The sequence below is a fragment of the Schistocerca nitens genome, chromosome 5 (genome assembly GCF_023898315.1).
Source record: "Schistocerca nitens isolate TAMUIC-IGC-003100 chromosome 5, iqSchNite1.1, whole genome shotgun sequence".
NCBI classification, from domain to species: domain Eukaryota; kingdom Metazoa; phylum Arthropoda; class Insecta; order Orthoptera; family Acrididae; genus Schistocerca; species Schistocerca nitens.
In genome coordinates, this window is record NC_064618.1 from 731,202,863 (window position 1) to 731,224,157 (window position 21,295).

At 41.4% G+C, this 21,295-nt stretch overlaps 1 protein-coding gene across 6 annotated transcripts in view; it reads left to right on the forward strand.

The window, feature by feature from the left end:
• Positions 1 to 18,879, forward strand: part of LOC126259425 (thymidylate kinase) — a 63,935-nt gene extending 45,056 nt beyond the window's left edge. For all 6 annotated transcript variants that reach the window (XM_049956219.1, XM_049956220.1, XM_049956222.1 and 3 more), the window contains 2 exons: positions 6,731 to 6,919; positions 18,559 to 18,879. In XM_049956219.1, the coding sequence (XP_049812176.1) occupies positions 6,731 to 6,919; positions 18,559 to 18,666 (297 nt within the window). In that variant the 3' untranslated portion in view covers positions 18,667 to 18,879. The remainder of the gene's footprint in view (positions 1 to 6,730; positions 6,920 to 18,558) is intronic.
• The last annotated feature ends 2,416 nt before the right edge of the window (positions 18,880 to 21,295 follow it).

A 21,295-nucleotide genomic window follows, 5' to 3' on the forward strand; every position in this document is an offset into this window, starting at 1 on the left:
ATAGCTTTCAGTTAGAAAAACAATAATTTAATTTAAAGAAAAATTTATTTGGATGATCTAACAGCAGCACCTTAGAGGGCAAGAGATCTGTAAGTAACACTTCATTTCACAAACCCAAAACTTATGTACAACATATAAGCCCCAAAGGGTGCAAACATACTACTAAAAATTTGCCTGCAGAAGGAACAAGATGATGGCAATAAAGGCAAGAACTCGAACCAGAAATACTAGGGGATCACAACTACTTATTAAAATAATTTTGAACAATACATGATAATCACTATTAGCAGGGACAAGAAGAACCGATACTCTTTAGTGAATCCCGCAGGCAAAGTTCTTCATGCCCACCAACATTTTTAGGAAAGCATTTAAACAAGAACCTTTTTTCTTTTAAAAATATAAAAATACAAGACCAGTAAAGAGTACCAGTTTCAGTGAGCAACCTGGAAGTGTGGTAACATACAAAATTAGAATCCTTTTCTTTAACATAGAATTTAGTGACCACTTGGAGAGCACAAGCTATTAAAGCAAACACTCCAAAATTGTGTCAAAGACTCTGAGGGGTGAAACAAAACAATACAACTTATCTTGTATTACATACATGGAGTGGGTTCCAATAACATGGTCACACACCATGTTAGACACAGTTAATACCTTGCTAGCCTGATCCTCTGACAGCTGGCGGAGGGACAAACAGTTTACCACTAGACTACGGGCGTGCGAAACAAGAATCATAAGCCACAAAGAGGCTCGAACACTGACACATGTACATAGCAGTACAAGGCCGACAAGCAATCAAGTTTAGCATAGACTCCTGGTGTACAGAGCATACATTAATAAATTTTAAATTACAGAGACCCCAACTGTACGCACGCAAAATCAAATGAAAACAACTAAGCCAAGAACACCCCACTGAAGCTCTAAATGCAGTGACACAATCTCAACTGAGTGTACCAAAGATAAATTACAGATGCATGGGGGGGGCTACAGGCAGAACAAGTGAATGACCCAAGGAAATTTAAATTTTAGAATGCTTTTGTCAAAACTACATCACAATTTCCATAAAACTAATTCGCAAAATACCCAGTTATAAATCTGACTTAGGCATTTCTTATCCTGTGCAGAGGCAACACCCAAAACTCTGCAGAAAATGTTTGTTGGAATAACAGCGCTGTCAAATATGACCTCTGCTCGGTAATACACAGTGGTGCCTGGAACAGACTAAATGACAGTGTTAAGAGAGGGTGAAACAACAAACACCCACAATGATCACAGGTTTTCAGGGTAACAATGTCAATGGTATTACTCAAACCCTGGTGTGAATAACTTGAATTACTATTCAGCATCACTCTGAACTTAATGGATTGTAACACGGACCTATGTAATAAATTACAAATATGAACTCAGAGTTCAAAAGCAAAAAGCAAACTGCACTTAAAAAATTTAAGGGTAAACACATGTGCAGATTTTGAGGCCAGAAAACATGTCTAAATAAAACAAAGTAAGCACGGGAAACTCACTTTAAAATATTTCTCAGGGTCCACATTTGACAGCATAAATTCTCCAAGAAGCAGATAAGTGAACAAGGTCCAGTTAGCAACAGCTGTTGATGGACTCCAAGTGCCTAGGTTCCCCAACTAACCCACAACACACCGTAAGTACTGCTGACACTGGCTAAAACAACAACCACTTCGCGGGGCATTTGCTAGGCTTATACTGCCCACACCTCTCTCCAGAGAGCCCTTTTCTCTGTGCCAGATTACACCACTTCTTGCTCAAGTAGCAATCAACAACCAAAGATCAAAACGAGGCAAGGATCGATATCAGGAGAGATGCCATGGCTCAATTGTTTCATCAAAAACAACTTGTAACACTATTAGACACACTCACAATGTGTACTGTTGCCATTGTCCTGTATGAAATAACTGTAGGTCTTTTACTTAGTTGTTAGCTCTCTGAAAAAAAAAAGTCTTTTGTTCACTAATGTATCAAAATTTATGGTTTAGTATGAAGAGATCTGTCCAATAATTTTGTTGCACTAATTGCATATCACACTACTAGTAGTGTTTTTACATCATTCTGAGAGTCTTGGTCTTTGTGTAACTGATGAGGATTTTCAGAACTTCACTGTTGATTGTTCTGCAGTTTCACATACACTGATAAAGACTGTAATTCTTCATCGAAAAAGGAGCATTTTAGGATTAACCTCTCCATCATGAACAAACTGCAACAGCCAGTTGCTGTACTGATGTCAAACAACAGAATCTAAATTGTCAGTCAATGCACTACCATTCCTTTGTAAGTTTTTTTCTTTGAGGTTGTGCATAGCTCTGTGAGGAGATGGTGCTGAACAGCAGCCTGAAGTGATAAATGGTGTAATGATTTCAAAGTTTCTTTCCTAGACCTCTTGTGACCTACATGGATCCAGTCTCTCGAAATTTCTTTACTAATATGCGTACCATTGAATCTTCGGAAACATGTCCTGTGGAAAATTTTCATATGAAAGTAAGCTGACATTCCATATACAACTCTGTTCTTGCACAGTTTAAAGCAAGAAAAACGTGTCAACCCTTAGTGTATAGCAAATGGAAACTATACAACAACATAGTCGAAAAAAGTTCTCTTGGTCACTCAAGAACTGTTCACCAATATGTCACATGCCGCACTGTCCGAGTACTGGGCTGGATCAGTGCTCGGTGATCAGAGCTGGCCACTGCCTCTGGTGATATTGACTCCCATGCAATACCAGAGAAGGTGAAATCCTGTCTAAGAATACCTTGTGCATTCAGCATGCTGAAGAGGCTGTTCCGGTGGCCATTGAGGAAACAGGTTGTAACCTACTGCAGATTGTTGTGCATGTTGGAACAAAATGAGGTCTGTTGTCTGGTCTCTGAGGTTGTACTTGGATCATTCCAGCAACAGGCAGAGAAAGTTTATAAGACTGGCATTCCTCCCAAAGTTACGAGGAGGCTCATAGTTAGCAGCATTGTCTCTAGAACTGATCTATTTGTAGCTTTGAAACTTCACTTCTCCATTACACAACTGCACTGAATTCCATAACAAGTACTACTGAAACTCTTCTCTTGCATTCATTCTCTGCCACTACTCTCCTCTTTCTTTGTGGTTGTAGCTGCCGTCACTTATATAACATTTTGACAATATAAACGATCATAGGTAATATGTGAAATGGTATTTTAAGCACTTCACAGTAAAGAGCTGTAAAAAATCATTTAAACAAGACAGGACGCTCAATACAAATTCCATAAAATAAAGATTGTTTCATTGTTAAACATTACATGATGAGTATTTTTAACAATCAATTTTACAATATGCCAATTTTGTTCAGAATTATATTAATATTTCATTTGCCGAGAACAGGACTAGTTCGTCATCAACACTAATTAATCTGTACACAATTAGCTACCCCATCGTGTATTTAAAGCAAGTACTTCATGAACATTTGTCAGCATAATTTTATAAGGCGGAATAAAAATTCCATTAGACTATTTTCTACAGTATCTTAAATGTTGTTAAACAATAGAGGCACGGTAATAAATAGATAACCATGAAATAAAATTACAGTGTATCGTGATGTGTTGTAATTATATGTACTGTATACTACAACAAGTGGATCTCGATCAGTTACATTACAATCAATGGCAACAGATAGACCTGACCTCTGATAATTATGTCCAGACTGAAAATGGTATTAGTGACGATGAGCCAATTATAGTAAAATGACTTCGAAAACATAAAGGGCAATAAAACAAGTAGAAAAGTTTATTTGCTCGAATAATCAATGAGGAATTTTAAATGTTTAGCTCTAGAAAGGAGCACATAGAAGAACTATGGCTTAAGTTTGAAAGAAAAGTTGACTGTGTATTGATAGATATTTAGCAAGTAGAATGGTTCGTAATGAGAGGGATGCTCCACGATATAAAGTCACTACAAAGAAACTTCTAGAGAAACAGACTACTGCCAATAGGTGTAAAACTCAGATACAGCTACAAATAGAGAGATGCTGAAGGAAATATGTTTGACTGTCAAGAGGGTAATGTGTGAAGCCTTCAGTAACTACAGGCACAACATATTATTGAAAGAACTCTTAAAAAAATCTAGTAATATGTAAAGGCAGTTAGTGCCACCAGATCCAGACACTCATGCATTGTACAAGACTTGAGACTGAGGGTAGCAAAGAAAAACCATTCCTTGAAAGCCTACTAAGTAAGTTTCAAGAAGCCACTGTAAGTGATGAATCTAGGCAAGTACTTTCTCTCTACATAGCGCTCCTATAGGGATGCTGAAGACAAGGTTAGACTAATTACAGCACACAGAGATATTTAAGCAATTGTTCTTCCTGCAATACATATATGAATGTAATGGGGAAAAAGCCCTAATAATTTCTACAGAGAAAAGTACCATCTGCCATGCACTGCACAGCAGTTAGCAGAGAATGGATGCGAATTTAAATGTGTGAGGCCCAGTATGCTGCTGTGTTCACTCAGTTGTGGATGGAAAAAGTATCAAATATCATGAGATATTCTGGACAGTATTATTTGAAAATTGGTCAAAAGCAAGCATTTTTCAGATAACATAGTATGATGGAAGCTCATGGAATTTCATGAAGCTGCACAAGGAGAGTAGAGTACGCAATTTTTGTTGCTTTCAAGAGTAAGGCCAGTTTCGACTAGTAAAAATTACATTTGTGGCTGTCAGTCAGAAGAAAATCAATGTATCATGGTTTGAGACAAGTACTGATGTGAATATCCACAGGCAAGGTCATTAAAGTGTTATAATGCAGTGGCACATGACTCAGTGGTAGCTGATATAAATCCTGATGATTAAAGAAAGTTTCGTCACCAGTGTTTCACTTGGAAGAGAAGTACTCCAGAAATTCTTTATCACTACTCATGATTGCTTCGTTTGAATCCCAAATCTGAGCACATCATAGAGTGAGGCCATCTGACACAGTTGATGGTGATCTGTCTGTTTGAAAGAGAGACACTTTCACGAGTAAAATATGCCATTGTGTGCAGAGAAATAAAACTCTTCTGTTCACATACACAGTCCTTCTTCTTAGGACCATCCAACTAATAAGACAACATAAAACTACCTTTTGCAAAAATAACTCAAAACTATTTTGACAATAGCCTGCAAGCATGCTACATCCAATTCAAGTTGTCTTTCCGGTGGATAACTTATCCATATGTACTAAATGCTGATCATTATGAAGAGCTTCAAAGCAAACTTGGCTGGAGTACACTGCAAGATTTTTTTTCCTGAAATAAGGAACATTAATTGTGAATCATCTTACTAAGGCTCAAAGCTTCTCTTGTGGTTTGTCTGTGTTTGCGATTTAATATTTGGGTTGTTTTGAAAATCTGTCATATGCAAACACTATTTATTTCTTTTTATTCAGTCAGACATGTTTTGACACCTGTGTGCTGTCTTCTGAGGATCAAATTTTGTTTCTGTAAGGTACAATATAAAGTTTATAATAGATAAATGATTATAAACTTTATATTATACTTTATGGAAATAAAATTTGATCAACAGAGGATGATGCATAGGTGTCAAAACATATCTGGGTGAATAAAAAGAAAGAAATAATGTGTGCATTAATCGATTCTCATTATCATAGTATGACAGTTTATTTCACAGCTACTGAGAACAACAGTGTAGAAAATGTCCCCCAGAATATAGCCTTATTAGTGAGTCTGTCTGAGGACGTGTTGACATAAGGGGACGTTGACACAGCAAAAGAGCATTTCATTTTGATTGTACTAGAAGCACAACAAGAACAATCTTTCCTGTGAACTGATAAAAGAAATGACCTACTGCCAAGAAAGGTTCCAATCCATTCATAAAGTGATTAGAATTTTCACTTAAAAGTTTGAAAGGGGAAAAACAGAGAGAAAGGAGGAAATGAAGCCCTGCAAGGAGAGTGAATTTTGACACGGATCAAGTAAGGGTATTTTTCACGATTCAGAATGAAATGTTGAAGAAAATACACAAGTTACACTGGATTAACGTACGACAATGATTTGCTTACGTGTCGCATTTAGGCTGTTTTATGGATTTATGCTTAAGTGATGGATAGGCACTCTCAATGTGATCACTCCAAAACATGCGATAAAACTGTTACTTGAGAACAAACTACATGAAAGTGCATGCACTTGAGAATGAATGATTAGGAGGTAGCACAACTTGACATTTGTTAAACAGAGTGCAGGGATCCTTTCAGGGGTGAAGATGTGTGCAAATAATCTATTCATCATTGCTTCTCAATATGGCAAGAATTTCAATTGCAATAAAAAATTAATATTCCAGGTCAAGATCAAACTGTTTTATGTTAATTTTTGGGGATGTGTGAGATTTCATATTGACTTCTTCCCCAAAACACAAAATACACTGCCTTTAAAAATATTATGGGAAATAAAAAAAAGTTTACATTATAATTTTTTCAACAACGTTGTTGAAATAATTAATTCTCAGAACCCCACTCTAATTTAGGACCCCTGAAAAACATTTGATCCTAAAATTCAGAAATACAGATTCATCAAACAAATGGAAAAGATGTGGTAAAGAAGGAAATGCTTTGGGTGATGTGTAATTAAATGTTGGTACTTACTTAGCATTCACAGTTGAGTGAAATTTATTTTGTTTGTGTAACTGTCATCAGTAGTTTTATTGTTATAAACTTGTTAGTGTGCATAACTTTCTGCTATAGGCAATGGACTTTAAATGGTGCACCTTACCTGCGACTGGGTTGCCAAAGCCAGATGTAGTTTTCTTTCTGGATATGAACATGGAAGCAATGGAAAAGCGTGGTGGATTTGGTTCAGAGAGATATGAAACAACAAATTTCCAAAGATCAGTTTATAACAACTTCAAGAAGCTAATTGATAAGAGCTGGAAGGTAACCATTTCATTTTCACTCAATGATCCTAATTATGTAATTTATCATAAGGTATGTAAAACTTCAAAAGTTGTCATGTCTGTATTGCTAGTATGAACAGTTTTTGAAACTAGAAATATAAAAGATGTTCTATGTAATGACAGATACTCCAAATATTTTGTAAATTAAGTTGAGGTACCTAAGTGAGTTCCAGCTGTGATTGTATGCAACAGAATAAGTATTTAGCTGTATTGTTTGCTACTTACTTCTTTTCTGTCTCCTTTCTTAAACCCACAAGTGGAATGTCCTTTATTGTAATGACATTTTAGAGCTCTTGAAAACATGAATTAGTAATGTAATGCATATAAAATTTTTCACAAAAATCAGCAGAAAATAATCTCTGCGAGGGTCACAACATCAGTTCAGATCCTGTTATAGCAATGGAGATGAAACTGCACATTGCTTAATTTGTAAGATGTTTCACTGGAAAAATAGGCAAGTATTATGTGATTGGCTTTTTTGTACATCATTTCACAAAAAGAAAGAACATATTCATCAGTAGATTGGTAAATTAACAGGCGATGCATAACATTACTTTTTGGAAGCCTTGTTTCGAAATCTTGAATCATTTATGAATCACTTAACATGCAGTTGGGAAACACTTGATCTCCAAATGTCATCTTTCCCTATATAAGATAATGTCATCAACTGATGGGTGGTGAATGTTTTCTTGAAGCATGGATCCAGTTGAATTGGAATTAGTAGAAGTAGTGTATCTGAAAGTAAATGAAATGTTATATGTTTAAATAGTTGAAAAGGTCCTATGTTGTTTGACTACACAACAGGCAGTTGGCCATAAGCACCATGTGTAACTGTGTGTCTGAAGCATTTTAAGGTGGGATGACCATATAAATCTAGAAGTGGAGAAGTTTTATTGGCTGATTTCAGAGAAAAAGTAATTAAAATTCCTGATTATTTTGTGAATGTCTTGAGATTTTTTGAACTTGAATAAAAAACAGAAAAAAGGGGGGGGGGGAGGCTGCACACTTCCTTATGGGTTTGGGTTTATTCAGTTTGTAGTGGACTGACAAGGCAGCCAGTCCACAGTGACGGGTAACCGAAAGGCACGCGTACACACACGCCGACTGGCGTTAAGTCTGAAACAGGATACGTGATGAAAGCTATAAAGAAAAGAACGGAGCTTCTCGTATACTTAACTTTAATTCATTGTGGTACATTTCTCTTGATAATACAAGTGAGACTCTCTCCAGATATGGTTAATGCGCCTTGCTAGGTCGTAGCCATGGACTTAGCTGAAGGCTATTCTAACTGTCTCTCGGCAATTGAGAGAAAGGCTTCGTACGTGTAGTCGCTAGCAATGTCGTCCGTACAACTGGGGCGAGTGCTAGTAAGTCTCTCGAGACCTGCCGTGTGGTGGCGCTCGGTCTGCGATCAATGCCAGTGGCGACACGCGAGTCCGACATGTACTAATGGACCGCGGCCGATTTAAAGCTACCACCTAGCAAGTGTGGTGTCTGGCGGTGACACCACATTCCTCCACCGCAAATCGGCGGACAGTCGTGTGATAAGGCTTCCGCCCGCCGCGGGGAGGACCCCATGTTGACGTATGCGATGAGGTGGGGAGCCTAACAACAGGCGAGGCTGTGCCACCCGCACCCTGCCATTCGGTCCGAGGGGAGCTAGGAAACGCCTGAAAACCTAGTCCAGGGTGCACGTCAACATGCGGTGTATGCGCCCGTAATGAGACAGGAGGGGCCGAAGGGTCGACCTCCATTGCGTTGGGGCATCCGACGCGCGATGACGACATCTGGTTCGGAGCGGGCAAAAGTTCCATGGCGGAGGACATCTGGTCACGGGAAGCTATCGGCGGCGCGTGACCCAGGGAGGCGCCAGGCGGTTGCAGCGATGCGTCCACTGCGGGCGGCACCGGCGGGAGAACAGGCGGCGGCGGCGGCGGCGGCGGCGGCGCGTCGCCATGAGGCAAAATGGAAGGCAGCGTCGGTAACACCTGGGGATGAGGCGAGCCAGTAGATGGGTCCCCAGGGTGCTGACCGGACGGCACCGTCGCTGAAAGCAGACGGGGAGCGGCAGAACCCAGGCGACGACAGAGGCGCAGCTGATTGAGATGCCGACGCACCTCACCAGAGGCCCCCAAAACCAAATACATCGCGCGGCCGAGGCAGCGAAGAATGCGCCCTGCGAGCCAACGCCGTGAACCTCGATAGTTGCGATAGAATACAACGTCGCCCGGAGCTAAAGCAAGTGTCTGCCGCTGCACAGGAACCTGATGCGGCGGATGCAGCAAAGACATCAAGGTTCGATGAGGACGACCGTGGAGCAACTCAGCCGGCGAGCGACCATCTCGGGGCTGAGAGCGATACGAAGACAAAAAGAGCAACAACGCGTCCTCCCGAGAATGCGACTCTGTCAACTTCAACATCTGTGACTTGAAAGTCCGGACCAATCACTCAGCGGCACCGTTTGACTGAGGCGAAAATGCCGCGGATGTCAGATGTTGAATACCATTGGCCTTGCAGAATGACTGAAATTCTGCGGACATGAATTGTGGGCCATTGTCGGAAACAATAGTCTGCGGAAGACCTTCAATGCAAAAAATAGCGGATAACGCTTGGATGGTGGCAGAAGACGTCGTGGAAGACATCCGGACAACAAAAGGAAAATTACTGAAGGAATCTACCACAACCAACCATCGAGCATTCCAGAATGGACCAGGAATATCGATGTGTAAGCGTTGCCAAGGGGAAGTGGCTTTTGGCCATGCAAAGAATTTCCGCGGTGGTGCGGATTGTTGTTCGGCACACGCCATGCAAGAAGAGCACATATTCGTAATCGCAGCATCGATTCCGAACCAAGTACAGTGCTGACGAGCAAGTTGTTTCGTTCTCACTATACCCCAATGTCCTTGGTGGAGAAGCCGTAAGACAGAGGACTGTAACGAACGTGGGACCACAACCCTGGACTGATCATTATCAGAACGCAACAGCAAAACACCACGTCGTACAAAAAGTCTCTCCTTGTGAGCAAAAAATCGGCGAACCAACGGATTCTCGATCCGTGACTTCGACAAGGGCCATTGCGTAGCAACAAAACACAAAAAAGTATCAAGGACAGGGTCAGCAGCTGTGGCTGTAGCTACACGACGAAAATCAATCGGAAACGATTCGACCATGTCATCGGTTTCCGAGTCAATGAACATGCAAGCAAGTTCGTAAGAATCGAATGCTTTATCCTCAGCAACAGGCAAACGGGACAACGCATCAGCGTTTCCGTGCTGAGCAGTGGACCGATACAAGATATCGTAGCGGTACAGCGAGAGGAAAATAGACCAGCGAATGAATTTCTGCGCTGTACGTGGAGGTACAGGCTTGTTCGGATGAAAAAGCGATGTCAAAGGTTTGTGGTCTGTGATTACGGTAAAGTGACGACCATACAAGAAATCATGGAACTTAGTAACACCAAATACGAGAGCCATAGCTTCTTTCTCGATCTGTGAATAATTTCTTTGCGCAGATGAGAGCAATTTGGACGCAAAGGCAATAGGGCGATCATGCGATCCATCTTTGTGCGCAAGCACAGCACCGATCCCGAAATCCGATGCATCTACCATCAACAAAAGGGGTGTCTGGGGATCGAATGGCGTAAGGCAAGTATTAGAAAGCAACGCCGATTTCAACTGGCGAAAGGCGCGTTCGCATTCCGTCGTCCAGACAAACGGAACACCGTTACGGCGTAAGCGATGAAGCGGAGCTGAAATGGAAGAGGCATTGCGCAGAAAGCGGTGATAATAATTTATTTTACCCAACACACTCTGCAGCTGCTTCAAAGTCTGCGGCGAAGGCAATTCTTGTATGGCACGGAGGTGCTCTGGACTCGGATGGATGCCTTGGGCATTGATTACATGTCCCAGATATGGTAAGTCACGAGCAAAAAACACACATTTGTCCTTCCGCAAGCGAAGACCATTTTGTCGCAAGACCTGAAATAATGTGCGGAGGTTGGCTAAATGTTCGGCTTCTGTCTTTCCGGAGATCACAATATCGTCCAGATAGTTTGCTGCAGTAGGGACCGACGCACAAATAGTTTGTAAATATTGCTGAAACAATGCAGGGGCGGATGCACACCCGAATGGCAGTCTTTTGAATCGGTACAAACCAAGATGCGTGTTAACCACCAAGACGCGCTGGGATTCTTCGTCCACAGGTATTTGCAAGTACGCATCTGCTAGGTCCAACTTTGAAAAGTATTTACCCGGGCACAGTTTGTCAAAAAGATCTTCCGGGCGGGGCAAAGGAAAAGTTGCAGTCACAAGTTGTGGATTCACTGTAGCTTTGAAGTCCACGCAAAGTCTCAATTTTCCGGAAGGTTTTTGCAAAATTACTAAGGGTGAGGCCCAGAGAGAAGCCTGCACACGTTCAATGACACCTTGTGATTCTAAATCGTTTAATGTTCTGGCGACCTCATCACGCAATGCGTGGGGAACATTGCGCGCTCTGAAAAATTTCGGTTGCGCGTTCACTTTCAGTTCCAAATGTGCTTCATAGTTCTTAGCGCAACCAAGGCCCGGTGCAAAAATGTCTGCAAATTCTTCACATAGACTAGAAACACTGGCTGAAGGCACAGTCTGGTTCACTGATAGGACCTGATTGACTATAGACAAGTTAAACAACTGAAATAAATCTAAACCAAACACGTTCACTGCAGTAGAAGAACGAAGTACGTAAAATGACACAAGTTTTGTTTGTCCCTTGTATGTGGCAAGAAGAGTGCACCATCCTAACACAGGGATAGCTTGTCCTGAATAACTATTTAACTTAACATTTGCGGCACGCAACGGAGGTTTGCCCAGTTGTTTGTACGTGTCGTGATTGATCAGTGAAACAGCAGCTCCGGTATCAAGCTGGAATGGGATCACTTTGCCTTCAAATTCCAAGTCTACAAAAAGTTTATTGTCCTGCTGACGACAAGAGCGACTGTCTCGTGCAATTTGAACTGATACAGGTACAGAAGCACTTGCAACTTGACGGGATTTCCGGCGACGTCGACGCACACTGTTTGTGGGACGAACACAGTCACTGTTTGAGATAGTGGCACCGGACAGGGTGGAATTAACTACATGAATGTCCATGGGCGAAGGGTCACGAGCCTGAGTGTCCTTGGTTCGATTCCGGCGCGAAGCAAAGGGCCTGGAATGGTTGCGATTGTCTGATCTGAGCTTTTTCTGGCAAACACTTTGAACATGTCCTTTCTTATGACAGTAAAAGCAAATAGCTTGGCGTGACGGGCAATTGTCACACGAATGTCTAGTTGCACACTGCGGGCATGATTTCACTGCATTTGCTTGCCTATGCGGCACACGTGGAGAGCTAGGCGGCGGCTGTGCGGGCGAGTGCGAGGGCTGTTTAGCGTTCCGTGCAGCGGGCCCGGCAGGCCGGTTAATGTGACACACGGCCGGCGAAGTTTCAAATGATTCCTGAGCAAAGTCAAGTGTGTCTTGCCTGTCCAATATGTCTATCACTTGTTGAAGGGAGGGATTGACTAGTTTCAAAATCTGTTCCCGTATGCGAACATCAGAAACGTTCTGTGCAATTGCATCACGCACCATTGTATCTGAATAAGGGAGTCCACATTCACACTCAAAAGTACAATCCCTAGTAAGTCCTTGCAATGTTGCAACCCACTCCCTATTAGTCTGACCGGCCGTACGTTTTGTACGAAAGAACGTATACCGTTTTGCAACTACATTGACTGTGTCTTTGAAATAGGCATCTAAAGCAGACAAAATGTCTTCGTATGACAGAGTTGCTACGTCGCGCCGGGGAAACAATTTCACTATCACACGGTAGGTGGACACACCTACACACGAAAGCAAAAACGGCTGCCGCTCATTACCTTGAATTCTGTAGGCGGCGAGATGAAATCCAAATTGTCGTGACCATTCCGTCCAAGACTCCTCGTCCGCTTTATACGGACGAAACGGTGGTGCAACTGCGTGTTGTGGCTGCGGTAGCGATGAAGCGACGGCGGCCGCATCGGTTTGCAGCGCACGTTGACCCTGGACGAGCTGTCCAAGGGCATCCAATAACGCCTGCGTCTGCTGATTCTGCAAGCGATAAAATTCGGACAGTACATCTGGAGAATGTGGCGAAGCCATGACACAGGCAAATTAGTGCAAAGTAGAAAGAACACGTTTACACTCGTCGCCAATGTAGTGGACTGACAAGGCAGCCAGTCCACAGTGACGGGTAACCGAAAGGCACGCGTACACACACGCCGACTGGCGTTAAGTCTGAAACAGGATACGTGATGAAAGCTATAAAGAAAAGAACGGAGCTTCTCGTATACTTAACTTTAATTCATTGTGGTACATTTCTCTTGATAATACAAGTGAGACTCTCTCCAGATATGGTTAATGCGCCTTGCTAGGTCGTAGCCATGGACTTAGCTGAAGGCTATTCTAACTGTCTCTCGGCAATTGAGAGAAAGGCTTCGTACGTGAAGTCGCTAGCAATGTCGTCCGTACAACTGGGGCGAGTGCTAGTAAGTCTCTCGAGACCTGCCGTGTGGTGGTGCTCGGTCTGCGATCACTGCCAGTGGCGACATGTACTAATGGACCGCGGCCGATTTAAAGCTACCACCTAGCAAGTGTGGTGTCTGGCGGTGACACCACACAGTTAGTATAGGAATGCCACAGAATTGCTCAACAAATTTCTGTGGCAGTCAATACAAGGAAGATATTGAGCCTCACAGAAAACCGTACAGCATTTCGAGAGCCCACATTCCCAAATGAGTCAAGAAACAATATGGGCCCACGGTTGTTATGTTTAAATACTGTCACTGTCATGTAGGGAAATGGCATAGTGCCACATCAGAGGTGCACACAGTTGTTGGGTTATGACAGGTGTAGTGTGTTCATTCAGCTGTGACATGGAGGCAAGCAAAGAAGAGAAGAGATGAGTGGTTCACTCTATGGCGGCTGAGAGTGCTGGAGTATGCAAAATTTGTCATTACTTCTCCTCTGTGTATGGTGAACGCTGCATGCCCCTGATGTATGTGCACAAGTGGCAGAGGAGATTCCAGGAAGGGCGCCCATCATTGCAAGGCGATCCGCACCCAGGACAGGTCCATCGAGCCGTTAACCCTGATGTCTTGGGCGAATAGATGGCCTCATCAGGGGAGACTGACTGATCACGGAAGATAATATTCATGTTATGGCGAGCATTAGCCATGGCTCTGAGCATGCCTTCATCAAAGATCACATGCATTACTGCAAATTTGCACACAGTGGGTGCTGTATCACTGTACAGAGGGCCAAAAGATGGACAGAATGCTATAAAGTCTGAGTCATCTGCTGTAAAGCCATGAGAAAGAGCAAGCATTTGTGTTCTGTATTGTCACAGGGAATGTGGTGCCAACATTTCAAGCCTGGGGGTAAATGGCAAAACCAACAATGGAAACAGCCAGCATGTCCTCTGCCAAAGAAATCCACAGCTGTTCACACTAGTTCTGGTAGGGTCCTGATGAACTACTTCTTGGACTGGGGGCCCCTTTGCTCCTTGAGTTCCTTGAGTGTAGAACCACAATCAATGCGCAGCGCTATGAAGACACTTTGCAGAAATTGCAGCATGCCATAAAGTCAAAATACCCGGGAATGCTTTCGGGCAAAATCATCCTTTTGCACGATAATGCCTGCCCCCACATTGCCAATCACATGAAGGCTGATTTGGTTGCGAAACACTGCAACCTCCTCATTACAGCTTGGATATTTCACTGTATGATTTTCACATTTTTGGTGACTTGAAGAATGATGTGTGGACATCAGTTTTAGTCAGATGAGGAAGTGCAAGTGTGGATGTGGTTGTGGATCCGTCAGCGGCCGATTGCATTCTACAAAATGGGAATTGATCGTCTACCACTGGGATGAGTGTTTCAACGTATGTGATGGTTCCTTTTGAATGAAGCCATTCCATGGTACTGTAATGACGGGTGTAGACAGGCAAATTGAGTATGTGCCAGATTTCAAGGTAGATGTGTGTATCTTTCTTTCTTCATTTAGCTGTACACTCTAGCTCATTTCAGAGGTTTGTTATTTATTTCATCTAGAGTGCATTGATAGGTGAGGTAAGACGGCATAAAACAAGTCGTACGAGCCAAACATGCATTGTGGTAGCTGAATCCAATCAGTTGGAAGAGCCTTCAGAGATGTGGAACAAGTCATGTTCAACATCTACATCTACGTGATTATTCTACGAGTCACAATTAAGTGCTTGGCAGAGGGTTCATCAAAACCTCCAAACTGTTTCTCTATTGTTCCAAATGGTGCATGGGAAAAACGAGAAATTAAATCTCTCCCTGCTTTCCATTCTTTTATAAATTGACGGCCAGAAGCAGCCACTGCAGGTAAATTCTGTAAAGTATATTAACAACTAATTATAGCTGGTGCTATCATACTCACACTTTTAATTATGTGAGTCACATCTAAATTACTTAATGTATATTAGGATAAAAACTACTTTAGTGCTTTGGAAAAAGCCACTAATCCTCCTCCTCCTCCTCCTCCTCCTCCTCCTCCTTTTCCTTTTCCTTTTCAAATCAGTCAATGATTTTACTAATGATTCGGACAAAGCATTTATGTAACTTTATAGTCCATTATCAACATACAAATGTTAGGGGCATAAACTATGTGTAACTCTAATTCCAAATACTCTGATAAATTGTTGGAATGGATGTTGAGGTATTCTTTTATTCTCTTCTGGAATATTATCAGTTTTCTGCTGGTATGTGATACAGACTTTTGCTCCAGAATATAAAACTCCTTTCTCAACTTTCGATGAGAATGCAGAAGTCTATCTGAAAATTGATCAATCAGGTCTTAATAGTGTGCTAGAGTGCTTTTGTGTATTCAGCTGAATTGCCAATTCCATTTTTGTGCACGGTATTTCGATGACCAATCCAATTATCTTCTTCTGGTGCTGCAAGTTGAGTTGGTATGCATTCTTGCTGTCTGATTGGACTCCAACCAGGCAGCAGTTATGCATCATTATGCCGTTCATGGCACCTGAAGATAATGACTGGGTCAGTAATAAAAATGTTATGGAAAAACAAGGGAAACTGCAACTCCGCTGAACACTCAAAAGCAAACTGCTGTACCAAGGCTTAACACCTGCAGTGTCAGCAACCAGTGACACTTCAGTGCTCTGAAGATGCCTTACACACAGGGGAAAATTTTCTGGAAGATTGATGGCATGCTCTGATCGTCCACCATGAGGCAACCCAAGTGCCGCAAGAAGCCATGGGCCGCATGGAGCTATTCTCTTCCGTAAGACACGTGATCGAAAACAGGCCCAGCTGAACCTAGCGGCAAATGGTATTTAGGGCAACGTTTAGGCCAGAGGAGATGAGTTCACTCTGAGTAAGTTTCCCTCTGCCAGATGTCGATTCCACAAGGATTCCACCAATCCAATTTCTCACTTGAGAGCTGCCTCCATGACACTGCTGCCATTCATATCTGACTTTGTAAACCTGTGAGCTGTCATCTGTGGACTTAGGTTAGGTTAGATTAGGTTAGGTTAGAGTGTTCGTGGCCTCCTCATCAAAGAAGATGGAGCTCTGTCATCGTGGAAGATTGTGGACTTGTAAATACATTCCTGTTTAACTTTCAAATGGCTACTGATGAGCTTAGTTTATCTCCCTATGGGACTTAAACCTTATTCATTCAGTTTGTTCTGTAATACTGAGCATCCTAGGGGACTTTGACTTTTTGTTGTGTTCATTGAAATTAGACTCGGTGACAATCTAACCGGTCTTCAGCCGCCAGAAGTGTTGCTGTTATATATCAAGAAGTGCTCCACATCTTGGATAAATAAATGTGTTCGGTCATCACTACATGGATATTTTTTGTGCCACCTTTGGCAGACCCATGACAAACCAATATATGAAAATTGTGTTCATCCTCGATATTAACCACAAACACCATTAGGGACTGTATTTATTGGCATGTAAGTTTAAGAACTTTGTCAGTAGAGAACCCTTTACAGAAGCCAAATTGGGCTGCTGTTAAAATGTTATTCTCAGAGTGGTAGTTCAGTGTACTGTTGTGAGGTGCCTTCTCAAGAACTTTTCAGTATAGAGGAAGGACAAAGAAGTACCTGTAATAACATTACTTGCTTACATCCAATTTTACAATCACATGTTAGTACTGCACAGTTTAGTCTTTCAGGAAATACACTTTGATTCATTGACTGGTTACAAAGGTAACACAAGCAAATAATACCAGTGTTTTACTGTTTCAATTGAAATACCATAATAACCAGATGACTTACTGATTTTCAGTGACCTAGTGACTTTGTGACTTTCGTGATCTCTGTAACAGATGATTTGGAAAATCCAGCCATTGTTAGGAAAATTGACTAAATAAAGTCTAGAAAATTGTTTGGACTGGAGTGCATTGGCTGTTGTGTAGATTTTTCAACCAAACTATCCTGAAACAAGCATAAATATATTTACCAGCATTTTTATTTGGTAAAATAGTTTTAAGTTCAGTGCTTTTTGCAGATGTTTGATGTAAATATGGTACATCACCAACCTGATAAAATTATCGAGCTAGGACTAGTAATTTGTAGACAGTACAATTACAAAAAAAAAAAAAAATGAGCACACTGCATAGTTATCTGAGCAGCAGATAAGCACTTCAAAATTGCTGTTACTTTGCCAGAGACAAGGAACTTGTGTTATTAACTCCCCATCCCTTTCAACTCTACACACGCCCAGTTACTCTAAATATATGTCTATGTACATACGCCACAAGCCTCTACATAGTGCATGGCAGAGGGTTCCTTGTACCACAGCTGGTCTTTCCCTTTCATTGCAAATGGAGTGAGGAAAAAACAACTCTTCATGAGCCTTAATCTGTCTTGTCTTGTCTTCAAAGCCCTTTCACAAAAAGTATGTTCGTGGTTTTTCACCAGAAGAATGTCGCCTTACCTCCAGAACTTCCTATTTCAGTTCACAAAGCATCTTTGTTATACCTGCGTGTTGATCAGACCTACAAGTAACAAAAGTAACAAATCTAGGAGCACACCTACGAATTGCTTCAATGTCTGCCTTTAATCTGACCTCGTAGGGATCCCATAACACTCAAGCAGTACTCAAGAATAGATCACACTAGTGTTCTACACATGGTCTTCTTTCTTAAAATTCTCCCAATAAACTGTAGTTGAGCATTCACCTTCTGTACTATAATACCAATGCCCTTGTTCCATTTCATATCCCTTTGTAACATTATGCCAAGATATTTAATCAACATGACTGTATCAAGCAGCACACCACTGATACTGTATTCAAACATTACTGGATTCCTTTACCTAGTCATCTGAAATATCCTTCCATTTTTCTACTTTTAGAGCAAGCTGACATTCATCACACCAAATAGACATTCTAAGTCATCCTGCATCCTTCTGTCAACCTCTTCTGTCCCTTTTTCAACCCTTTACTTATTGGATAAAAATATTAAACTGGGAAGCAGAGTGATATTGATTTGTATAGTTACTACAAAACCAATTTGACACACAATATTTTTTCTTTTGTTTGCTACTCTTTTTAAAAATTAATTTATTTTTCAGGTTTTGAATGCTGACCAAAAGAAAGACGTTTTACATGAAGAAATACTTACAAATGCCCTAAGTATCACAGAAAATGTGAAAAATTCTGAAATTGGTTATCTGTGGTAGCTTTCAGTTCCAGAGAAGGGTGATTGTCATAGTTCTCCAGTTGCTGATAATGAGAATCTCACACAGTTAATATACGTGTAATGTAATTTGCTCATTTTTATATATTGTTATTGTTTGCCCTTTCTGCTGAAAGGCAAAGTGATTTTTAATATGTAAGTGTTGAATTAAAGAGAGAGAGAGTATGTGGCAGTGGAGACAGTACATCTAATAACAGGAATCATCTTCCAATTCTCCTCTGTGAGAACTTTTTTAAGTATTTTGTCACAGTTATGAAGCATGCGTAAAAAAAGAATAACAACAGTCACCTTTGTAAGTCTGTTGGTAAAAAACACCTGCTTCTAATTCTACGTACTTCATTGACAAATTTGCTCAAATTATTAACTAACATTTGCTCATCTTATGTGTGATGTCCCCCCATGAACCATGGACCTTGCCGTTCGTGGGGAGGCTTGTGTGCCTCAGCAATACAGAAAGCCATACCATAGGTGCAACCACAACGGAGGGTATCTGTTGAGAGGCCAGACAAATATGTGGTTCCTGAAGGGAGGCAGCAGCCTTTTCAGTAGTTGCAGGGGCAACATTCTGAATGATTGACTGATCTGACCTTGTAACATCAACCAAAACGACTTTCCTGTGCTGGTACTGTGAACGGCTGAAAGCAAGGGGAAACTACAGCTGTAATTTTTCCTAAAGGGCATGCAGCTTTACTGTATGATTAAATGATGATGGCGTCCTTCTGGGTAAAATATTCCAGAGGTAAAATAGTCCCCCATTCGGATCTCCGGGTGGGGACTACTCAGGAGGATGTTGTTATCGGAAAAAGAAAACTGGTGTTCTGTGGATCGGAGTGTGGAATGTCAGATTCCTTAATTGTGAAACAAATACTAACAAAGAGATGGAGGGGCTGGCCAGTACTTACCTCAGCTCAGTACAGCCGATAGATACACAAAAAACAGAACTGAAAATTTACGTTCCTAGCTTTCGGAACAAATGTTCCTTCAACAGGGAGGAGAGAGGGGAAAGAAGGGAAAGTGGATTCAGTTACTCATAACCCAGGTCATGAAGCAACAGGGAAAGGAAAACAGGGAGGGTTTCCTTTCCCTGTTGCTTTATGACCTGGGTCATGAGTAACTGAATCCACTTTCCCTTCTTCCCTTTCTTTCCCCTCTCTCCTCCCTGTTGAAGGAACATTTGTTCCGAAAGCTAGGAACGTAAATTTTCGGTTCTGTTTTTTGTGTATCTATCGGCTGTACTGAGCTAAGTACTGGCCAGCCACTCTATTTCTTTGTTAGTATTTGTTTCACATCTTTATATGAGATTTTCCATTAATCATTTAGATTCCTTAATTGGGCAGGTAGGTTAGAAAATTTAAAAAGAGAAATGAATAGGTCACAGTTCGATATAGTGGGAATTAGTGAAGTTCGGTGGCAGGAGGAACAAGACTTCTGGTCAGGTGAATACAGGGTTATAAATACAAAATCAAATAGGGGTAATGCAGGAGTTAGTTTAATAATGAATAAAAAAAAGTAGGAATGCAGATAAACTAGTATGAACAGCATAGTGAACACATTATGGTAGCCAAGATAGACCTGAAGCCCACGCCTACCACAGTAGAAAATGTTTCTATACCAACTAGCTCTGCAGATGAAGAGATTGAAGAAATGTATAATGTGATAAAAGAAGTTATTCAGATAGTTAAGGAAGAAGAACATTGAATAGTCATGGGGGATTGGAATTCAATAGTAGGAAAAGGAAGAGAAGGAAAAGTAGTAGGTGAATATGGACTGGGGTAATGAATGAAACAGGAAGGTGCCTGGTAGCACAGCATAACCTAATCATAGCTAACACTTGGTTTAAGAATCATGAAAGAAGGTTGTATACGTGGAAGAGGCCTGGAGACACTGGAAGGTTTCAGACAGATTATATAATGGTAAGACAGAGATGTAGGAACCAGGTTTTAAATTGTAAGACATTTCCAGGGGCAGATGTGGACTCTGACCATAATATATTGGTTATGAACTGTAGATTAAAACTGAAGAAATTGCAAAAAGGTGGGAATTTAAGGAGATGGGACCTGGATAAACTGAAAGAACCAGAGGTTGTACAGAGTTTCAGGGAGAGCATAAGGGAACAATTGACAGGAATGGGGGAAAGAAATACAGTAGAAGATGAATGGGTAGCTCTGAGGGATGAAGTAATGAAGGCAGCAGAGGATCAAGTAGGTAAAAAGACGAGGACTAGTAGAAATCCTTGGGTAACAGAAGAGATATTGAATTTAATTGATGAAAGGAGAAAATATGAAAATGCAGTAAATGAAGCAGGCAAAAAAGGAATACAAACTTCTCAAAAATGAGATTGACATGAAGTGCAAAATGGCTAAGCAGGGATGGCTAGAGGACAAATGTAAGGATGTAGAGGCTTATCTCACTAGGGGTAAGATAGATACTGCCTACAGGAAAATTAAAGAGACCTTTGGAGAAAAGAGAGCCACTTGTATGAATATCAAGAGCTCAGATGGAAACCCAGTTCTAAGCAAAGAAGGGAAAGCAGAAAGGTGGAAGGAGTATATAGAGGGTCTATACAAGGGCGAAGTACTTGAGGACAATATTATGGAAACTGAAGAGAATGT